The sequence below is a fragment of the Bos grunniens genome, chromosome 4 (genome assembly GCF_055505025.1).
Source record: "Bos grunniens cultivar Pamir isolate PY7600 chromosome 4, Bosgru_T2T1.0, whole genome shotgun sequence".
NCBI classification, from domain to species: domain Eukaryota; kingdom Metazoa; phylum Chordata; class Mammalia; order Artiodactyla; family Bovidae; genus Bos; species Bos grunniens.
The window spans coordinates 82,504,098-82,528,486 of record NC_141168.1 but is presented as its reverse complement, the minus strand read 5'-3'; the positions used below and the strand labels follow the sequence as shown (position 1 = coordinate 82,528,486).

At 36.2% G+C, this 24,389-nt stretch overlaps 1 protein-coding gene across 5 annotated transcripts in view; it reads left to right on the top strand.

Annotated features, from left to right (window-relative positions):
- The window catches only part of PCLO (piccolo presynaptic cytomatrix protein), a 384,975-nt gene that overhangs the window by 347,945 nt on the left and 12,641 nt on the right, over window positions 1-24,389 (top strand). For all 5 annotated transcript variants that reach the window (XM_086398565.1, XM_086398563.1, XM_086398561.1 and 2 more), the window contains one exon: window positions 1,523-1,596. In XM_086398565.1, coding sequence (XP_086254691.1) covers window positions 1,523-1,596 — 74 coding nt within the window. The remainder of the gene's footprint in view (window positions 1-1,522; window positions 1,597-24,389) is intronic.

The window sequence follows — 24,389 nt, the reverse complement described above, 5'->3', positions numbered from 1 at the left end:
CCTGGGTAATAGTAGCAGATACAGCAAAGTTAATTTTTTTAACTTATCAACTCTTTGTTGTGATCTCACTGAAGTAAGTACACAAGCTGAAGTTTTGTACATTGCTTAATCAAGACTTTTGTCCATATGCAGATGCAGACATATATATATATATATATATATATAATTTCTAACATTTCTAACTTTGTCTTGCACAATATCAATTAATAAAAATATGTGCTTAAAACTTTGACCTAGCATTGTTATATTGGAACAATATAATGGCTTTCAAGGTAAAATAATTGTTGAATTTACATCAGTTCCTCTTTCATTATGTACAGAACCACTTCAGTAAAATGAGAAGAGGATCTTTAGAGCAATTTTCAAGTAAGATAAAATTGGATTCTTAAGAAATAAGTATGGTTACATTTTTGCTGGCTGGGCAAATTAAATATTTTTGTGAGAATAAAAATGAATTGTTAGTAAATACTGCTGTGTTAGAATCATTGTCTGGAAAGTATAATATCAAGACATTTCTTTGATCAAGCACCTTTTTTTAAAACACTTAAACCTTTTTAGTCCGTCTTTTTAGAACATCTTATATAACTACATATAAGGGCAATTTCAGAATCTTTTGTATGCCATGTAACTTTTTCTCTGAAGGAATAAGAAGTGCCTATAGTCTTTTGGCAGTTACATTATCAATATTCTGAACTCACAGGGCTCAAAGTCTCCTGAGTTTTTCATCTGTTTGACCTTCCAAGAAGTTGAAGGCCAAAACTAAAAATGGTTTGCAGCCATTGGCTGAGTTCTAAAGCCATTATGTATGTAACTACCTATCAGCACTTTATATATATTGAATATTATGCTGTTTCAGTCACTGTGCTAAGCAGTTATATACATTTTCCACGTGATTTTTCTCATAACCAAAGGGTAACTCGTGCTACTATCCTTAAATTACAAAAGAAGAAATAGTCTTCACAAAATAAAGTAGATTTACCTTAAATGACAGCATAAAGTAGTAGAGCCAGAGGTAGAGACCAAGCAGGATGACTTCAAAAGCCAATAAGCTACACTCAGGAAGGATCTGAAAGAAATAAACATCCATATTATTTCAATATTATTTTAAGTTTTTCAATTCAAAATTTCCCTTCTCACCAAAAGATCTATACAACTCATCATAACAAAGTGTAGATCTAAAAAACCCTCCTTCTTGAGTTAAAAATGGTAAGGAAAAAAAAAAATCCCCATTCCAAAACAAAATTAGAAGATTTCATGATGGTCTTATCTTTGATAAATGAATCCATGAATAGAACACTGAATTTTGAGGTACAGTGTTTAGCCTAAATAGGAATAATGAACAAATATCCACTTCAAAATTAACATGATGGGAATCCATTTATTATGTTTATATTTGCCATTCAAGTAATTTGTTGCAGGTCTGAATATATAATGTCACATTCTATTTTTTCAAACTTAGACTTCACATTTGCATTTAAGATCATAATTTAAGTATATAAACTTTTATTTCCTTTCTAAACAGAGGAAAGATGGGACAGAATGGGCAAGAGCCTATAAAACAGACAGGAGTAGGCATTGGACTAGCAGACACTGAAGGTAAGTTAAAATTTACTATCCTGGATTTTGGTTGAATCTGTATGCTATACAGATTTGTTTGTTTGTATGTTTTTGTTTTAATATTAATGTTGACTTCTAAGTACTACTTATTGAACAAGTCAACTTATTATGAGTTCTGATTTTTTTTAAATCTGTTTTCCTCTTAGTCATTTTTTCTAGTAATGTTTCATCTTCTGTACAGCACTGACTTATAAATTTTAATCCTAGCATGAGATTAATTCAGTGTCCGAATATAAGATCAATCAAAGGTTCTGAAATTCTGATCTAAGTTGTAGTGGAAAATAGTAATTTTTGTGAACTATTTCTGCTAATGAATGATTGAATGCCCATAGTTTAAGTAAGTGCACAATGTAAAGAGCAGATAAGCACCATGTATGGCACATGACTAATATTCTTTAAATTGTAGCTATTATTAAATTAGAAGTGGATATAAGACAAAGCCATTTAGGTCCGATCAAAAAGAGTGATACTCCTCAAGATAAAATATGCACTTCTTGGGAGAGCTTATGCAAGACTACTTTAAAGATTTAGATCAAATCAGTTAGACTTTCCAGTTGTACTGGTGTTTCCCCAGTTTACCTTGAAAACTTATAATACACTCAAAAGAGACAATTTGGCCCTTTGCCACATTTCTTAAATTTCTAATTGTGTTATTCTTTGCTGGTGGATATCCATGTACATTACATATAATGACTGACATGACCCATTTATTCTCCTAAACCAGATGTTCACAAACTTTAGCAGGAGGCGTTAGGATCTCAACTCTGTATGAGGCTTCATTTGCCTGGCTGCGTGCATTTAAAGAACGAATAACCCTAATAAATTACTTATTCTCTTAAGTATCTTTGGAAGCCTGAATTTGATCACTCAATTTTCATTTTCAATGGGCCAGCACAAATAAACCTCTACTATTTTAGTAATATGCTAAATTCTACTCACAAGTATTTTCAAATAATTGAGTATGTAAAGCACATCACCTAAGGATGTCAACCTAAGGATGTGGTGGTGGGGGAAGGGCAGGGGTTTAGGAAAGAGATCAAGACTTGATTTAATATTGGAAGTTTTATTACGCATAAGGGTTTATATAGAAATAATGCAAATCTCATTTTAACTGGTATCTCATCTATTTTATATAGATATCTCTTTTACATGTAACTATAACAGTGATTAATATGAGTCCTTTTAGGTGTATGAACACATTTTGCAAAGTCCATGAAGCAAGTGTAGAACAGAAATGACTTCCTGACCAGGAAAAAATCAAAGTCTCAGAACTGGAGTCCTCTGTCTTGTCTTGTTTTCATAAACACACACAAAAAAAGTGTTTTGCTTTGTTTATTAATTTTCTCCAAATATTTTCTCTAATAGGAAAAAGAAAATGGAGTAAATGATAGTTATCCCTCTAGGGGGTTGTAGATTAGAATATACAAGTGCTCTATGTAAAATTTTCATTTCATTTCCTTGTCCAACTGGGTTGTTTAAAAATTAGCTTGCAGAGACAAAAATACAAAATCATTCTGAAAGACCCCCAACTAGAACAGAGTAGCAGATGTTACTAGGACATCCAAGGAGTCCCTCAGCAAATCCTATTGTTAATGGCACTAGGGTAAGCACTGGGGATGAAGCTTAGATTGTAGCACAATCCCTGGTTGTTCGATTCATGGGTAACATAAATGTGAACAAAAGGTGTGTCCAAGCCTTTTAAAATGGCAATTTAAATCCCTGCCTTTTATTCCTAAATTTATATTCCAAAATATGTGAGATCAAATTTATAATTTTATTTATTTCTTCTTTAATCATTTGCTTGAATATTCTTTTTCCACAGGGAGGATACTAGGTACATAATTCTTTCTGTTTTCTCCTTGCTCTTTTGTGGTGTGAAAGGTAATATTGAATTAAGTAAAATTTTTTATCCATGTGATAAGGTGATAAGGTAATAAGCTTTCCTTTCTTAACTAGTACGAAATACCATAACAATCACATTCAGAGTTTTCAAGAATATTTATGTCTGGTAATGGACTTAATGGAACCTTTTGTTGACCTTTCATTCTATTTGTATCTGTCAGTGCCTGTCTCGTTGTTATTCTTGTTTTATTTTTGGTTTTTCTAAATTAGACTGCTTTTAGCCATTTTTCAATTAAAAAAAAAAAAACTCTTTGTTGAGAAGCAAAGAAAGATCCACATGAATATTTGTTGAAATTATACTATAATTCAAATACTGTTTTGAGGAAATTGACATCTTTACATATAATACTTTCTTACTCATGGACATGGTATATATTTTTAAATGTTAATGTGAACATAACTATTTTTATATGTATAGTATTAGACAAATTACTCAAATTTTCCAAGTCTCTGGTTCCTAGTCTACAAAAGTAAGAATGACAATAGTATCTACCATGAGTGTGTGTTGCAAGGATTGATGGAAATAGTTAAGGTACTTGGTACTGTGACTGGCTTATACTCAGTATATGCTAGCTGTCATTGTCCCTGGGGCTTCTCTGGTAGCCCAGCTGGTAAAGAGTCTGCCTGCAGTGCTCCCTATCATCTCCTGTATCCTGTAAGTGATTACTCCTGGTCTGCTTTTCCCCAAGACTTTTAAACTCATGTTTTCTAAAATAGCTTCTCTTTTTTTCCCTTTGGCATTCCAACAGAAAAGATGTTTTCAGGGTCTTACATTTTCCAGTTTGTTTTGAAAAGATTACGTTTATTACAGTGTTTCAAACCATTTTTCTTCCCAGAATAATTCTCATGTGATCCCTTGTATAGTAATGCCTCCTCTCCATGAAGGATGGCTTTCCTAGACCTTATTATGCTTTCCTAAATCACCTGAGTTTAAAATTCAGTGGTAATGATTTCTAGTCCTCGATTACTCACTGGGAATTTAACATAGAAAGCATATTCTAAAAACAGTCTATTATTGAAATAAAAAATAATTCAGGGTCTATACCTGAAACAGATTCATCACTGGAGGTTATTAACTGACCACTAGAAATTAATTAAATTTCTTTAATATATCTTGACCATTTCCTAGCCATAAGCACAAATCAAAGACTTGGCAATTGCTAAATGTAAGCCCAGAACATTTTAGACTTTCTGAAATTAATATCTGTAATGGCAGTTTTTAATATTTTCTGGAAATGTCTTCATTGCCTAGAAGTCCCTGAAATACTTGCATTGGGAGTTAGTGCTCTGATTTATTTATGAGAGAGGCATTTGAATCAAAATAAGGACTTTAAAACATAGTAAAGGGTAGTGAATGAATATAAACCAAGAATATTCTCTTAGCATAGATGTGGAAAATTAACAAAAAAGACATATAAATACTACAGATACATAGTTTTGCTTTGTTCTAAATGCCTTTAAAACATGAATGCATTTTCTGATTCATTTTCATGAAACAGTAGGGGATGTAAATATAGAATAATGATTTCCACTTTAAAGTTATAGAAACAGAGACCCGGAACAATGAAACCATTCATCGAACGTCAACTAATTAAATGGCAAAGGTTAAAATCTACTGATATATAATCTAGTATCTCCTGACTTTTGCCCATTGTACTTTCCATCCTTTTTTAATATTAATGGTTGGAGCACTTTTGCATGAATAGTATTTTAAATTTATAAAACTGTCTGCAATTATTGGAAAGGAAAATAATCAACATTGTTGCTGATTATGGACAGTTAACTAAAATTAATATCAATTACATTATAGGCATTATGCAGCTTAAAAAGCAACTTTAAATCTTGTTCTATCTGATTTTAAACATTTCCACAAAGTTACTGTAGTCAAAACAGCAAGAGATATAAAGAAGATTCCAAATGATTCTAGTAACAACTAGTTTATAGTTGTTTAAAATATATTACATAATACATTAAAATACATTACTATGTATTTTACATAGTTAAAATATATTACATACAAAGGAGGAAGGATAAGAATTCATACAGTGTCTCAACAGCAATAATAGACACTTAAAATAAAAGAGAGTCATGGATAATGCCCTTGAAATTCCAAGCAGAAGAGAATATAAACTAAAATTCTGTCCACAAACTACCCAGTAAGTGTAAGGGTTGAATAAAATCAGTTTGGGATGTCTAGTTCTCAGGTCTCCATGCTACCTGTCTGGAAGTTACTTGGAGATATGTTCCACCAACATAGAGAATAAACCACACTCATGCATATGCTGACCACCCCACATGCACACACACACACAACTTGGGAACCAAGAGACAAGAAGGGTAGAGAAAAGAATGGTGGGGATATCATGATGAAATGAGGAGACTCTAAAGACAGTAGTTATGCAGTGGGCAGAGAGAATACGTGGAAAAAGCTGGTCAAATACTGAGAGTTCTAACCATAGGTGGATGATGAGTCAGGTGTTAGTATGGAAGGGGAAGAAAGGAATTGACAGGAGTTAGTACCTAGCTAAGTGAAAAATGGCCTTCAGAGGGGTTGGTACACGTGGAAATTTTGGGAACACTTAGGAATAGGTACATAGAAAGCTAAGCAAATTGTAAAACAAAGTAATTAATAATTTTAGGGGAAAAAATTCTTTAAAACTCCATTAAATAATCAGTGGTCTCAGAAGTGAGCGATATAAGTCACATTAATGTGCATGCCAAATATTAGTTCTACCATGATTGTGACATAAATACATTGGAAGGATGAGGGAAGACTAAATCTTGACATACCAAAATTTAAATATAAATAAATTTTAAAGGCAACACAAAATTACTTTAAGAAATAAGAATGTAAAAGAACCAAAGAAACAGATATAAAGAGTTGACAGTAGATTCTTCTCTGTAACTTTATTAAGGGTTGTGTTAGTTGCTCATGTCTGACTCTTTGCCATTCCATGGACTGTAGCCTGCCAGGCTTTCTCTGTCCATGATATTCTCCAGGCAAGAATACTGGAGTGGGTTGCCATTTCCTTCTCCAGGGTTATTAAGGGTTAGGGGAAATGAAAAGTTGGGTCAAAGTAAAAAGAGTTGGGCCATGGGAGAATTGACTTTTTTATGAAGAAGTCATAAAATTATGTAAAATGATTCAACCTCTTGATACATGAGGAAATAAAAATTAGGGATAGTGATCAAACCATATTAATAAATATGAGGGGAAAAATGGCATTGTTTACAATAAATAACTTCCCGAAGTGATTTGAAGTGTTAGTTTCTCAGTCATGTCTGACTCTTTGTGACCCCAGAGATCCAACCCAAGTCTCCTGCATTGCAGACAGATTTTTTACTGTCTGTACCACCAAGGAATCCCCAAATAACTTCCTTCTATTAGAGCTTCCCAGGCACTAGTGGTAAAGACTCCGAATGCCAATACAGGAGTTATAAGAGATAAGGGTTCAATCACTGGGTTGGGAAAATCACCTGGAGAAGGAACTGGCAGCCCACTCAAGTATTCTCGACTGCAAAATCCCATCAACAGATGAGCCTGGTGGGCTACAGTCCATGGGATGGGCTACAGTCCATGGAGTGGGCTACAGTCTTTGGGAATGCAAAGAATCGGACGTGACTAAAGCAACCTAGCACAAACTACCCTGAATAGTAATGAATATCCATTCTGCTAAAAGTTATGAGTAATAGTAACTTCCTACTATTAGCCTAAATAGTAATGAATATCCATTCTCTTGACAGCTTTTAGTAATAGTTACTACAACTAAGTACTCTATTTTACATACTCACTAAATATATTCTCATAGCACTAATGTTATATACAGCAAGCTTTTTACGTTCAAGACACCTAACTTTAACTGATACCAATAAAATACAAAATCTCTGTGGACAAAAATGCTGCAGAATTCAAACTACCAAGTAGTTTTAGTATTTTATTCATTTAGCCAGCAAAAAGAAAATTTCAGAGTTTTGGAAAATGCAAAATTCATTGATGATAATTCATTTTTCCACCATTTAGATTATTAGTTACTTTCTCTAATTGAAACATTCTGATTTATTTGATCCAGAGAGTCATTTGGAAATTTATGTAACTTTCTATAGGAAAAAAAAAAACACCTATATTTGAGTAAAAAACAAATAGTAGAACTGACCAAAAAAAAAAAGACCGACACATCACATAAGTAGCCCTTGCTCAACCAAGTGGCACTTTCCCTAAATAAACCAATTTTAAAGATAAAAAAATAACACAGACATGAATATATTCTGAGGAAAGTGCACACTGCTTCTTTACTATTTGACTGTTAGTTTCTAAAAACATCAATATATTCTATTATTTTCTTTGCAACAGTACAATTGTAGGAAAGAAGCCATTTGCCTGTTTAAATCTTTTATTTTAAAAAAAATGCTTTGCTATCTACCCAAGTCATCTTCTGCATTTGAGTATTTTCTTGCATCAAGCAAATGAAATTTTCGACTGTTATCATCAAAAGCAGAAAATTTCTTATCCATTAAATAATATACCATTGTGATTTCTGTAATTTGCATTGCTCTCTAAAGCCCAGACAACTGTCATGGGTGTATGAAATACTAAATGACAGTAACAAAGTAACATGGCTTTACCTTACCCATTTTATTATGACATCTTTGCTATTAAATTATATATATATATATATCCATTCCACTTGATGACTTATCCTCAAAAACCCCAGCACATTCTCCTTAACAGCTATAACCACAGCAACATTACAACTGACATTTATTTGTTAAAGGTTTTGCTGGGATCTTTAAAAATCCGGTGGCCTATTTTCATAATAACCCTCTAAAATTAATAATATTTATGATATTCCCAAGGTCTAGCACAGAGACTTATACAAAATGCCTAAAAAATAAGCATTTTTGAGTCAAGACATTAAAACTCTGAGAGACTGAAGGATAAATCAAACCTAGTAATACACTTGTAAAATTTAAGTTGATATTTATACAAAATAATCTTAAAACTTAAGAGAGTCTTAAAACTTAAGATTTTTTTAATATACCTGCTATACCCAAATGTCTTAAAAAGTAATGTTAGCTCTGTATGTTGATGGACAAGTTTTTAAGGAATTTACTACCCTGGAACCAAAGAAGTGTCCTCATTTTTATTGGTTGTGCTTTTTTCACAAAGCCCCATTGACTCGACAGAAGATGGTTAGTGCTGAGTCTCCCCTAGAAATAACCAGTGCCCTGCAGCAGACAGATATATTCATGTACAACTGGGCTGAGTTATGACAGAGGTAGATAAGTGTCAGTATTGTCACTCTGCTTTAGGTTGGATAAGGAAAGCCTCCCTGGCAGGAAATACTTTTTTTTTAGATTCTTCTTGAAATAAAAGTAATGAGTAATCTAATGGGAGAAGGGCTAGCGAGGTTTTTAATAAGAGGGAACTTGCTGTTCAAACCTCTATAACGTGAGAAAATTGAATTCTTGGTGAATCTGTGGGCACTTCTGTGTGACTATAGCAGAGCTCTGTGTTGGAGAGACAAGGCTTGAAAGGTAATCACAGCTCATATAATTTGACAAGTATCAGACACTGTCAGGAGGGACTTAGACTCTAGGCTGTAGACAGGCAACTGGAAGCAAAGGAAAATTCCATGATCAGATTTGCTGTTCTGAAGGATGGATTACAAGGGATCATGTCTGCAGTCAGGGGACCAGTTAGGAGGAAATGCAGTGGTCCAAGTAAGAAAGGACTAGAATACAGACAAAGTCAGCAGTGGGAAAAAAGGGGGATAGACAACTCTGAGACCGCTCTAAAAAGACAAATAGGAATGGATGGTTTTGTTCAAAAAATGATTCAAAATCAAAGTGCGAATGAAACATCTTTGGACACTAGCATCTTACAGCTACATCACTGTAGCTGAATGTGATGTAGTGATGATCACTGTAAGTGATCAGTAGTTAAACATAATTATGATTTAAAATGAAGAAGTTGAAAAAGTGTTAACAGAGGTCGGTGTAAAAAGTGATGAAGGGAAATAATAAAATGCAAACCAACGTTCCACAGAATTTTAAAGAAAGAAATTGGTTATGCTTTAAAGGGCCATATGGTAAGCACTTCAGAGTACATTTTAAAGATGAATTAAAGAGTAAAATGGAGTTTGAATGAGGGAGAGCACAAATTTTACTCACTTAACTTTGTCTATATATAGTGACGTTGGTATCTTGTTCCAAATGTGGAAAGCTTGATGAATCAGATCCTTCTGCATCCTGATGAGTATATGAGAGTGTGTACAGGACATACACTAAGGAGGAAAGTAATTACCAGTTCAGTTCAGTCGCTCAGTCATGTCTGACTCTTTGCGACCCCATGGACTGCAGCACGCCAGGCCTCCCTGTCCATTACTAACTCCCCAAGTGTACTTAAATTCATGTCCATTGAGTCAGTGATGCCATCCAACCATCTCATCCTCTATCATCCCCTTCTCCTCCCACCTTCAATCTTTCCCAGGATCAGGATCTTTTCAAGTGAGTCAGTTCTTCACATGAGGTGGCCAAAGTATTGGAGTTTTAGCTTCAGCATCAGTCCTTCCAAAGAATATTTATGACTGATTTCCTTTAGGATCGACTGGTTGGATCTCCTTGCAGTCCAAGGGAATCTCAAAAGCCTTCCCCAACACCACACTTCAAAAGCAATTCTTCAGCACTCTTTAGTCCAATTCTAACATCTATATGTGACTACTGGATAAACCATAGCTTTGACTGCATGGACATTAGTCGGCAAAGTAACGTCTCTGCTTTTTAATATGCTATCTAGGTTGGTCATATTTTTTCTTCCAAGGAGCAATGGCATCAGTCACCATCTGCAGTGATTTTCAGTTCAGTTCAGTTCGGTCGCTCAGTCGTATCTGACTCTTTGCGTGAATTGCAGCACGCCAGGCCTCCCTGTCCATCACCAACTCCTGGAGTTTACTCAAACTCATGTCCATCGAGTGGATGATGCCATCCAGCCATCTCAACCTCTGTTGTCCCCTTCTCCTCCTGCACCCAATCCCTCCCAGCATCAGGGTCTTTTCCAGTGAGTCAACTGTTCGCATGAGGTGGCCAAAGTATTGGAGTTTCAGCTTTAGCATCAGTCCTTCCAATGAACATCCAGGACTGATCTCCTTTAGGATGGACTGGTTGGATCTCCTTGCAGTCCAAGGGACTCTCAAGAGTCTTCTCCAATGCCACAGTTCAAAAGCATCAATTCTTTAGCGCTCAGCTTTCCTCACAATCCAACTCTCACATCCATACATGACCACTGGAAAAACCATAGCCTTGACTAGATGGACCTTTGTTGGCAAAGTAATGTCTCTGCTTTTCAATATGCTATCTAGGTTGGTCATAACTTTCCTTCCAAGGAGTAAGTGTCTTTTAATTTCATGCATGCAATCACCATCTGCAGTGATTTTGGAGCCCCAAAAAATAAAGTCTGACATTATTTCCACTGTTTCCCCATATATTTGCCATGAATTGATGGGACTGGATGCCATGATCTCAGTTTTCTGAATGCTGAGTTTTAAGTCAGCTTTTTCACTCTCCTCTTTCAGTTTTATCAAGCGGCTCTTTAATTCTTCTTCACTTTCTGCCATAAGGGTGGTAACATCTGCATATCTGAAGTTAGTGGTATTTCTCCTGGCAATCTTGATTCCAACTTATGCTTTATCCAGCCTGGAATTTTGCATGATGTACCCTGCATAGAAGTTAAATAAGTGAAGTGACAAAAGCAGCCTTGATGTACTCCTTTCCCAATTGGAACCAGTCTGTTGTTCCATGTCCAGTTCTAACTGTTGCTTCCTGACCTGCATACGGATTTCTCAGGAGACAGGTCAGGTGGTCTGGTATTCCCATCTCTTTCAGAATTTTCCACAGTTTGTTGTGATCCACACAGTCAAAGGCTTTGGCATAGTCAATAAAGCAGAAATAGATGTTTTGCTTCTTCAGTGATCCAACAGATGTTGGCAATTTGATCTCTGGTTCCTCTGGCTTTTCTAAAACCAGCTTGAACATCTGGAATTTCACAGTTCATGTACTTTTGAAGCCTGGCTTGGAGAATTTTGAGCATTACTTTGCAAGCATGTGAGATGAGTGCAACTGTGCAGTAGTTTGAACATTTTTTGGCATTGCTTTTCTTTGGGATTGGAATGAAAACTGACATTATCCAGTCCTCTGGCCACTGTTGACTTTTCCAAATTTGCTGGCATATTGAGTGCAGCACTTTCACAGCATCATCTTTTAGGATTTGAATAATTCAGCTGGAATTCCATCACCTCTACTAGCTTTGTTGGTAGTGATGGTTCGTAAGGCCCACTTGACTTCACATTCCAGGATGTCTGGCTCTAGGTGAGTGATCACACCATCCTGCTTATCTGGGTCATGAAGATCTTTCTTGTATAGTTTTTCTGTGTATTGTTGCCACCTCTTATTAATATCTTCTGCTTCTGTTAGATCCATACCACTTCTGTCCTTTATTGTGCTTCCTATATTTTATATTTTAGATTTGGTCACTTTATTCTTCCAGTTGCTGTCTCATTTCCTTATTTGGGCAATTGCCAAATTCTTGAAGATTTTACTTCTTAAGAGTTTTTAAAATGTCTTCCTTCTTTTCCATTCCAGTGACTGCCCAATTTTAGGTTTTAATCACATCTCACCCAGAGAAGTTTCTAGTCTCCTAACTGTTCTCTTCACCTGTAGTATCATCATCTTCAAAATCACCTTTGATAGCACTAATATGGCTTTTTCACTCTCCAGTGTAAACGTTTCTGTGGACCCCTATTGGCTACCTGACTCTCATTGCTCATGTGTGCTCAGTTGTGTCCAACTCTTTTCACCTCTATGAACTGTACCCCACCAGGGGATCTTCCCAAACCAAGGAGGGATCAAACCTGTGTTTCCTGCATTGGCCGGTGGATTCTTTACCACAGAGCTACCTGACTCTAGAAAGAGTCTATTAATAATACAACAAAATAATAATACAATGAGCCCTGCCTTCAACTTCTCCAGTTTATTTCCTGGCATGTCCTAGTGTTTGATTGGATATATTACATCCTTTATATTTACATCCTGTTACATGAAGAATTGATGCTTTTGAACTGTGGTGTTGGAGAAGACTCTTGAGAGTCCCTTGGACTGCAAGGAGATCCAACCAGTCCATCCTAAAGGAGATCAGTCCTGGTGTTCATTGGAAGGGCTGATGCTAAAGCTGAAACTCCAATACTTTGGCCACTTCATGCAAACAGTTGACTCACTGGAAAAGACCCTGATGCTGGGAGGGATTGGGGGCAGGAGGAGAAGGGGACGACAGAGGATGAGATGGCTGGATGGCATCACTGACTTGATGGACGTTGAGTTTGAGTGAACTCCGGGAGTTGGTGATGGACAGGGAGGCCTAGCGTGCTGCTATTCATGAGATCGCAAAGAGTCGGACACAACTGAGTGACTGAACTGAATGGAACTGAAGTGATACCGTATGTGGGCTTCCCGTGTAGCACGAATGGTAAAAAAACCTTCCTGCCAATGCAGGAAACATAAGAGAGGCAGGTTCAATCCTTTGGTCAGGAAGGTCCCTTGGAGTAGTGCAGAGCAATCCACTCCAATATCCTTGCCTGGAGAATCCCATGGACAGAGGAGATTGGTGGGCTACAGTCCAAGGCATTGCAAAGAGTCAGACATGACTGAAGTGACTTAGCATGTACGCATACCATATTTATATCTTGGAATACCAAAATTCCTTACATTTGCTCATGCTGTTTACTTAGTATGATCTCCCCTTCTCAAATGGCTTTATCTTGGAAAACATATGTTCATCTTTTGAGGCTCAGTCTTCACCTTGACTTTTCTAAGAACCTATTTATGGAGCAAACTCCACCTGACTCTGTTAGGGAAGTCTTCTTTCTGTACCATCAGCACCCTAAAACTTTTTCCTCTGACTCTGTGAACTACCCCCAGGCCCTTATGACAAGGGCTTTTCTCTCCCTTTCTCTTTTTTGCTTAAGTGAGGACCTACTGAACTGAACTGAACTGAGAAATTATTATACTAAATGAAGTAATTCAGACAAGGACAAATACCATATGATATCACTTAAATGTGTAATCTAAAAAAAATACAAATGAACCTATATACAGAACAGAAATAAAATCAGACATAGAAAAACAATTTATGGTTACCAAAGGGGAAAGGCAAGTAGGAAAGGAAAAAATTAAGAGGTTGGGATTAACATATACACACTATTATATAAAATAGATAAACAAAAGGGATTTACTATACAACATAGGGAACTATATCCAATATCTTATAATAACCTATAATGGAAAATAATCTGAAAATATGTATATATGTGTAACTAAATCACAATATTGATTGTGAATTTTGCACAATATTGTGAATTAGGTGATAAAGTTCAAGCAAGTATTTTGGGACAAAGCAAGGTAAGACTGATAAAAAGGGGAATTGGAGCAGCAAATATATACACATACAGTACAAGTAGGTTGAGAATACAAAGTTGAGGTAGAATTATTGTATATTATTTTGCTTAGCATGCCAGTTAGGACAAGGGAGACAAAGTGCTTATTGCAAAAACCGAATGAGAAATGGTTTTATAGAATGGAACATTAGTTAAATAAAGTGGGGAATCAGTTGAAACTGACAGGAGGATAAAAATTCCTGTGTGTTAATAGTGGCAGAATTAATCTAAGCAGAAAGGAAGCAAAATGATATAAATAACGTAGTGGGCCAGTGTAAGCATATGACTCTCATAATCAACTGTCATTTAGGTGGTTTTTTCAGGTTTTTGCAGAGGTTACCTGACTGCCTGATCACCATCCACTCCTGTGAGAAACTGGAGATTATTCTACAGTGGGATGGCAGCTTCACTCTTACCAACAAAACTGTTTTTCTCATAGGAGCTTCTAGTGTCCCTCACATTATGCTATTATCTGATTTTATTTTCTAAAATCATTACATGATGATGTTAAGATTTTTCTGTAAATAGAAAATATACCCACTTCTCCTAAGTGGGTAATCTTCCTGGTTTTAGATCAAAGGTCAGAAGTTTAGATAGGAGGTCTAAACAATGCCTGTCTTCTTAAACTTAATGCATCTCTAGAAAAGAATATTCAGTTCAGTTCAGTTGCTCAGTCGTGCCAACTCTTTGCGACCCCATGGACTGCAGTACACCAGGCTTCCCTGTCCATCACCAACTCCTGGAGCTTGCTCAAACTCATGTCCATCGAGTCCGGGATGCCGTCCAACCATCTTATCCTCTGTCGTCCCCTTCTCCTCCTGCCTTGAATCTTTCCCAGCATCAGGGTCTTTTCCAGTGAGTAAAGAACACTGGAGAAGGAAATGGCAACCCACTCCAGTATTTTTTCCTGGAGAATCCCATGGACAGAGGAGCCTGGTGGGCTATGGTTCATGGGGTTGCAAAGAGTCGGACATGACTGAGCAACTAACACTAATCATACCAGCTCTCCTATTTCATTCCTTTTAGGATTTTTTTTCCTGATGCATTTGAGAGGTGTTTCATAACTGCAAATATTTAAAATGTAATGTCCTTTTAGGGTTTCAATTTCTATTCCTTAACAGCTAATGTTTTTTGTTGTTTTAGTTTGGTTTGTTTGTTTTTTGGTCCTATACAAGATAATGGATGGGAGGTTTTAATCAAAAGTTGTTTTGTTTTTAAAGAACTCTGGTTATTTTCAGTCACAGTAAAATGGATGCTAAGGAGCATGTACCACAGGGACCAAACAAATGCCAAAACACTGGAGATCAATCCGAAGAATCTGTGTTTTTCTTTCTAAAATGACGTTCTTTCTGGCTTTGTCTCAGAAAGAAAGGCTTTCTTTATATAAGAAGACGGAAAGAATGTGCAGTCCTGCCCTACTTTCACAAAACTCTTAAATCACATTAGGCCCAAATGCCTGATTGTTGTATAAAATATCTCCTTGAATCTGGGTTATTTCAAATAAAGCCCTTAATGAAAGCTTACAGAACTCTTCTGCTCTGAAAAAAACATTTAATGAAAACATAACAAAATGCCTCTTTCAGCTGCACTCAGCCTTGAGACATGACCATGTACTAGGATGTCTCTCCCTGACTTTGAGTAACAGAGGCTTGAATATGCATATAAACAGAGAATGCTATTAATATATTGACAAAAAGCATTTATTTGGGGAGAAACCATAAGTTTGAAAAAATCCCAGAAGAATCTCCAAATCTATGGCCTCAGCTTAATTAATTTATTTTTTTATATTTTTTATTATTTTTTTTTTTTTTTACTTTACAATATTGTATTGGTTTTGCCATACATCAACATGAATCCGCCACGGGTGTACATGTGTTCCCCATCCTGACCCCCCTCTCCCACCTCCCTCCCTATACCATCCCTCTGGGTCATCCCAGTGCATCAGCCCCAAGCATCCTGTGTCCTGTATCGAACCTGGACTGGCGATTCATTTCTTATATGATATTATACATGTTTTAATGCCATTCTCCCAAATCATCCCCCCCCTCCCTCTCCCACAGAGTCCAAAAGACTGTTCTATACATCTGTGTCTCTTTTGCTGTCTCACATACAGGGTTGTCATTACCATCTTTCTAAATTCCATATATATGCGTTAGTATACTATATTGGTGATTTTCTTTCTGGCTTACTTCACTCTGTATAATATGGCCTCAGCTTAATTTAATGGGAAGAGCATGGAGTCTCCTTTCTTAACGTACCTCAAGCCTGTTAAGTCACTTTCCAAAGAGTCAAATGAAAATGATACATGTTTTGTAGGTTTGCTGTAAAGATTAGAAAAAATTTTACAGATTCATCCATTAAACCTCCAATATATTCTAGGTATCTTTTCTAGGCTAAAAAGACAAGGGTAAATAAGGCACAGTCTACACACTTTAAAGGTGGCAGCAGTCTATAGATTTAATATGCCTGAAATAGGAGAGTTGTTTAATAAATTGAATACATTGTTGATACCATTCAAGTAAATTGTACCTCCCTACATGTAACAAATTGAGAAGTATATGAGTCATAAATTAATACTTTGGAAAGGAAATGGGTGAGCAAATGCTCACCCTGTCTGTACCTGGTCTTTCCAGTACAACTTCCCCACAAATCTTGAGCCACCCCCCCCACCAAAAAGAATCCAAACTTTCCTCCCCTCAATATATACATAGTCACAAGTATACACGTGAACTTGGCACATCATCACTCACATAATAGATAATCAGGATTTTGGCAGTAACCTTGCGGTGTCTTGTTGGAAACATCTTTTTTAGCTATGTGATTTTTGCAAATTAGTCAACCAAGACTCTTGAGAGTCCCTTGGACTGCAAGGAGATCCAACCAGTCCATTCTGAAGGAGATCAGCCCTGGGTGTTCTTTGGAAGGAATGATGCTAAAGCTGAAACTCCAGTACTTTGGCCACCTCATGCCAAGAGTTGACTCATTGGAAAAGACTGATGCTGGGAGGGATTGAGGGCAGGAGGAGAAGGGGACGACAGAGGATGAGATGGCTGGATGGCATCACTGACTCGATGGACGTGAGTGTGAGTGAACTCCGGGAGTTGGTGATGGACAGGGAGGCCTGGCGTGCTGCGATTCATGGGGTCGCAAAGAGTCGGACACAACTGAGCGACTGATCTGATCTGATCTGAAACTTTGCAGTCTCCTTTCTTTAAAGTGAAGTTATTGATGCCTCTGTCTACTTCAAATGGTTTAGGACAAATGAGATAATGTGACTAAATTTTACATATGTTACTTTAAAATTATTAACTTTGTATTGCCATCTAAAATATCATAGTAGTATTTATGCACTTGGTTATAAATAAGTGTATACTTAAACTGTGACAGAGTAGAAAATTATATTTCTTTAAATATATTTAGGATGAGGATTCATTTTGTTTGGAAAACCAAATATATTGAATTTCTTTATAAAGAAATTATTTATATCTTTTCATGAAGCATTTACAAATCCTGTCTTGGAAATTCTCTAACACTTTATTAATGGTATGTTTTTGTAAAAAGTACTGGATCCAAGAATTTAGGGTCATCTGTTATATACAGAGGTAGAAAAGGAGTCAGATAATGGAGCTGCTATGTGGTGTCATTCTCATTGTATAAGCAAGCTGATTTATGGAGAGTCAGCTTCATGAGGGTACTTGAAATAGAATTTAATGTACTACAGAAGGAAGAAATTAGTTCATTTTGCTTCTTCCCCCTTTCAAACATTAAATTACTAGGATAAGCCTTTAAAACTATGACTCTTCACTCCTCAGTCCTACACATATAATGTTCTATGCCTTTGTCCAGAATTCTGAGAACTAAGTTTAAAACATATGAATGGCTTGAATACAGCCTCTAGAAAATAGTGATTTACTAGGAGATAAAATTCATTACAGATAAGATTACCAGACTTGTTAAAAGATCTATAGCTTTTCCCTGCTACTCAAGGACAAGGTATAAAGAAAAAGGAAGTGCCAATTTTAGATAATTATCGGGTACCACTGTTAAATTAGTGAGTACCATTTGAACTTCTGGAAGAGAGAGGTATAATTTCAGCATCGAAGGTAAAATTTATCATAGACTCTAGGGTAGGGTTGATATACATGGTTGGAAATTATAGAGGACTGTTGAATAGAACAAATTATAGTTAGCTTACTTCCTCTCTCTAACAGGCTCAGTGAAGTAGAAGACATTTTTTTTAAAGAAATTTCCTTTTACAAAGTATTGATTTATATGACTATGCCAAGACACGTTTTTTTTTGTTTTGTTTTGTTTGCTTGCTTTGAATAGATTGAGCAATTGGCCTATTGGTATAGATAACACATGCTAGGTCTAAACTGTCAATTACTTCTAGAACTGGTCTTCCTTTGCATTAAATGTTGAGAAATAAGAATTAATGCTTCTTGAATTATTACCATTTTAGGCATTATGTTAATTTACCTTTGTTGTGGTAACATTTTTTTTAGCTCATCATTTAGACTTCAAACTGATAGGGTAAAAATAAGTGAAATGAAAAGCAATGTAATTATACATGAGGTAATATGCACCACTACTTTGGTTATTGACAGGTATTAGCACATGATCAAGATTTTCTGTAATGAGTAGATTTAGAATCTCCGAGTAAACAGACAAACTTATCTAGGATGGAAGATGTTTAGAAGAGGGCTAGGACTAAATAATCTTTAGATGACATCAGAAAATGTCTAAAAATATATTATTCTATAAAGTGCACAGTGATATTATAAATAGTCTATAAATAAGCTTATTACATACTCTACTTTACAATATGAAGAAATACAAAGCAGAGACATTTGATGACTGGCCTGCCATCTCATGGGGTTAGAAGCCAGAATTCCTAGTATTTAAAATCCATCTTAATTCCATATTAAACTTTTCTTAGGTTTGGAATGAGTGATAGGAGCTAAGAAACAAATTATGAGGTGTTAGACAGTCAGAGCTAAATGTGAATCTTCCTAACACCAATTCATACTGCATTAGCTGACACCAGTAACCTGAAGCATTGTTATGTGGTATTTACTAATGAAAATTTGCAAATGCAAACACTGCCTCTAAAGAGATTGTTGCCTAAAATGGTCTCCTGTTGGCAAAAGGTGCTCAGATTGTAATATAATGCTTACAATTCTGGGAGAGAGTAAACCTCAAAGTGCACTCTATCCAGTTAAGTGTTAAAAATATGAATAACATAGTTAAAAAATATTTTTTTAATGAATTTACTTATTTTAAATTACTTTATATATTTAAGCCAGTTACATATAGAATCTCATATAATTAATGAATATTGCTGGAAGTATTTACTGCTGCTTTGTCCTTTCATATCAATAATCTGCATAACTGATCTAGTGTGTAAAGGAAGACTATAGCTTCCAGCTATTGTTTAACCAACTAAAATAATTGTTTGCTATACCTCTTTTCTTTCTAAAGTCCTATGTCCAGGTAAGATAAAATAGCAAAAGAACTACTGAAAATTCTTTCATTCTGATAATTTTTTTAATATTTCATATGAATATTTCCATAAATGAGCCAATGTTTTTAAAAGTATTATTCATAAGAAAACATAAGGTGTTCATGAGAGAATAGAGACCTGTGCTTAAAACCAGAAGTTTAAATAGTTCTGCCTAGCACTTTAAATTTGACAAGTTACTTAAAATACTCAAGCCACTGTTTTCTCATCTGTAAAACGGGGATTACATCAACCTTATTTCTTGTTGTGAAATGATGATTGTATTTTGTTAATTGCAATGTTTTCTTAAAATATACCTTACTAAAATCACAAATTAGTTGGAGATCTAGATATAAGTATGTATATAAATATTCCATATAGATTCAAAAAACACAGCTTTTCGAAGATAAAATATATGTAAACTCTTTTTTTAAGAAAACAGAAAAGTTGAAAGAACACTGCATATCTTAAAGGAGAATAAATCACAAGAGAGTGTGAAAAAAAAGAAAGCTGTGGAAGATAAAAATAAACCAATTTTACAGTTACACTTACTTCAGTTAACTAAAGAGATAAAGGGACACACACACAATTTTGTTAAAATTGAATTAAATTATTCCTGTTCTTTATCAAAAATGATTTATTGATTTTTAATCTAAGAAAAGTAATACAGTGAAAACAAGACAAGCTTAATCTCAATAAGTATTTTAGACATGTAAAATATTTCAATAAATTTTAGCCATAGTCTATAAAAAAATCTCACTAAGTTTAATAAACAAAGTTGAAAATATTAAGAGTAAGTAATTATGTATTTTAATACTACATTTCAAATTTTAATTGTATTAACTCTGCACAAAGGAAATCGATACTCATACTTTCTTCCACTTTTCCTCTTCCATTGTGTATTGGTCTCCTGGATTCTTCTTCAAATTTTCCATTCATTCCCTTTCTTCCTCTCTCTTTAATCTCTTTTTCTTTCACTCATTATTACAGGTTCTATATCCTTTACACAATCTTTGAAATATTTTAGGAAAGCAGTCTGTTACATTTTGGGGGAACTTAGTTTTTCCCCTGGATTTTTAAAAACACTTTCAGTATACTTGAAGTAGCTTCAGTTGGATATATCAGTATATGAACTTATGATCTCCAGGAATATACAATAGTCTTTTGACCCAGATGTTCACTCTTCTATTGTTTTAGGTAAATACATTTATATTTTAAATAGATCTTATTTTCTGTTCTCTTGAATTTAGTTTTTACTTTTTTTCTGGAGCAATTAATTATAACAGATCATATTTTTTGGTTCTAACATATCCATCATTATTCTGAAACTTCTTTACTCTTTATTTTTCTCTGTATCATCCTAAGCCTTTCTTCATTCTGTGACAATAGGATTGATTTCTATCTTACTTCATTTCGTTCCCAGGATGTGTCTAATGTATTAATAGCTTTTAAATGGGATTATTTGCATTTACCTCTCTTATCCCCATTTTCTGGAGAAGGAAATGGCACCCCACTCCAGTACTCTTGCCTGGAAAATCCCATGAATGGAGAAGCCTGGTAGGCTGCAGTCCATGGGGTCGCTAAGAGTTGGGCACAACTGAGTGACTTCACTTTCTCTTTTCATTTTCACGCATTGGAGAAGGAAATGGCAACCTACTCCAGTGTTCTTGCCTGGAGAATCCCGGGGATGGGGGAGGCTGGTGGGCTGCCGTCTATGGGGTCGCACAGAGTCAGACACGACTGAAGCGACTTAGCAGCAGCAGGAGCAGCATCCCCATTTTCACCCCACCTATCATTTTGTCATCTCATTTTTTAGCTATGCCCTCCATATCCCTCTTCCTTCTATTCCTTTTTTTTTTAGTTGAAATATTGTTGATTTGCATGTTGTGTTAGTCTCTGGTGTATAGCAAAAGTGATAAACATGTATCTTTATAGTTGTATATACATATTTCTTTTTCATATTATTTTCCATTACGGTTTATTGTTGTTGTTTAATCTCTAAGTTGTGTCCAGGTCTTTTGTGACCCCATGGACTGAAGCCCACCAGGCTTCTCTCTCTAGGGATTTCCCAGGCAAGAATTCTAGAGTGGGTTGCCATTTTTTTCTCCAGGGGTTCTTCTCAACACAGGGATCAAACCTGCAGCTCCTGCTTGGCAGGCAGATTCTTTACCACTGAGTCACCTGGGAAGCCCTTATGTTTTATTACAGGTTACTGAGTATAATTCCTTAAGCTACATGGTAAGACCTTGTTTATTCTTTCATATATAATAGGGTGCATCTGCTAATCCCAAACCATCCCCCTCCCAGTCCCCTCCCCTTTGGCAACTACAAGTCATTTCTCTATGTCTATGAGTCTGTCTATGTTTCATAAATAAGCTCATTTGTGTCATATTTTAAATTCTGCAAATAAGTGATATCATATGGTAATTGCCTTTCTCATTCTGACTTTATTTCATATAATAATCTCTAGGTCCATTGTGTTGCTGCAAAGGGCATTATTTCATTCTTTTCATGACTGAGTAATACTCCATTATATATATATTGATCACATCTTCTTTATCTATTCTTCTGTCCATGGACATATAAGTTGTTTCCATGTCTTTTGACTATTGTAAATAGTGCTGATATGAACATTGGGGTGTATGTATCTTTTTGAATCGTAATTTGTCCACAGATAAGCCCAGGAATGGGATTACCATATCATACAGTAACTCTATTTTTAGGTTTTTGAGGAACCTCTGTACTGCTTTCATAGTGGCCGTACCAGTTTACATTCCTACCGACAAAGTAGAAGGGTTTTCTTTTCTTTGCACTTTCTCCAGTATTTGTTATTTGTTGACATTTTAATAGTGTCCTTTCTGTTCAGTGTATGTTTGGTTTGCATTTCTTAAATAATTAGCAAGCAGTGTTGAGTATCTTTTCCTGTGTCTATTCAGTTAAGTTCAGTTGCTCAGTCATGTCCTACTCTTTGCGATTTCATGGACTGCAGCACACCAGGCTTCCCTGTCTATCACCAAATCCCAGAGCTTACTCAAACTAATGTCCATAGAGTCAGTGATGCCATCCAACCATCTCATCCTCTGTCATCCCCTTCTCCTCCTGCCTTCAGTCTTTTCCAGGATCAAGGTCTCTTCCAGGGAGTCAGTTCTTCGCATCAGGTGGCCAAAGTCTTGGAGTTTTAGCTTCAGCATCAGTCCTTCCAATGAGTATTCAGGAATGATTTCCTTTAGGATTGACCAGTTTGATATCCTTGCACTCCAAGGGACTCTCAGGAGTCTTTTCCAACAAGAATTCAAAAGCATGAATTCTTCAGCACTCAGCTTTCTTTATCGTCCAACTCTCACATTCATACATGACTACTGGAAAAACCATAGCCTTGACTAGCCGGACCTTGTTGACAAAGTAATATCTCTGCTTTATAATATGCTGTCTAGGTTTGCCATAGCTTTTCTTCCAAGGAGCAAACATCTTTTAATTTCATGGCTGCAGTCACCATCTGCAGTGATTTTAGAGCCCAAAAAAATAAAGTCTGTCACTGTCTCCATTGTTTCCCCATCTATCTGCCATGAAGTGATGGGACCAGATGCCATGATCTTAGTTTTCTGAATGTTGTGTTTTAAGACAAATTTTTCACTCTCCTCTTTCACTTTTATCAAGTGGCTCTTTAGTTCTTCACTTTCTGCCATAAGGGTGGTGTCATCTGCATATCTGAGCATATTGATATTTCTCCCAGTAATCTTGATTCCAGCTTGTACTTCATCTAGCTGGCATTTTGCATGATGTACCCTGCATAGAAGTTAAATAAGCAAGGTGACAATAAACAGCCTTGACGTGCTCCTTTCCTGATTTGGAACCAGTCTATTGTTCCATGTCCAGTTCTAACTGTTGCTTCCTGACCTGCATACAGATTTCTCAGGAGGCAGGTCAGGTGGTCTGGTATTCCCATCTCTTTAAGAATTCTCCACAGTTTGTTGTGATCCACACAGTCAAAGGCTTTGGCGTAGTCAATAAAGCAGAAGTGGATGTTTTTATCTTGCTTTTTTAATGATCCAGTGGATGTTGGCAATTTGATCTCTGGTTCCTCTGGCTTTTCTAAATCCAGCTTGAACTTCTGGAAGCTCACAGTTCACGTATTGCTGAAGCCTGGCTTGGAGAATTTTGAGCAATACTTTACTAGCGTGTGCTGCTGCCGCTGCTAAGTCACTTCAGTCGTGTCCGACTCTGTGCGACCCCATAGACAGCAGCCCACCAGGCTCCCCCGTCCCTGGGATTCTCCAGGCAAGAACACTGGAGTGGGTTGCCATTTCCTTCTCCAATGCATGAAAGTGAAAAGTGAAAGTGAAGTCACTCAGTTGTGTCTGACTCTTAGCGACCCCATGGACTGCAGCCTACCAGGCTCCTCTGACCATGGGATTTTCCAGGCAAGAGTACTGGAGTGGGGTGCCATTGCCTTCTCCTTACTAGCATGTGAGATGAGTGCAATTGTGTGGTAGTTTGAGCGTTCTTTGGCATTGCCTTTCTTTGGGATTGGAAAGAAAACTGACCTTTTCCAGTCCTATGGCCACTGCTGAGTTTTCCAAATTTGCTGGCATATTGAGTGCAGCACTTTCACAGCATCATCTTTCAGGATTTGAAATAGCTCCACTGGAATTCCATCACCTCCACTAGCTTTGTTCGTAGTGATGCTTTCTAAGGCCCACTTGGCTTCACATTCCAGGATGTCTGGCTCTACACCGTCGTGATTATCTGGGTCATGAAGATCTTTTTTGTACAGTTCTTCTGTGTATTCCTGCCACCTCTTCTTAATATCTTCTGCTTCTGTTAGGTCCATACCATTTCTGTCCTTTATTGTACCCATCTTTGCATGAAATGTTCCCTTAGTATTT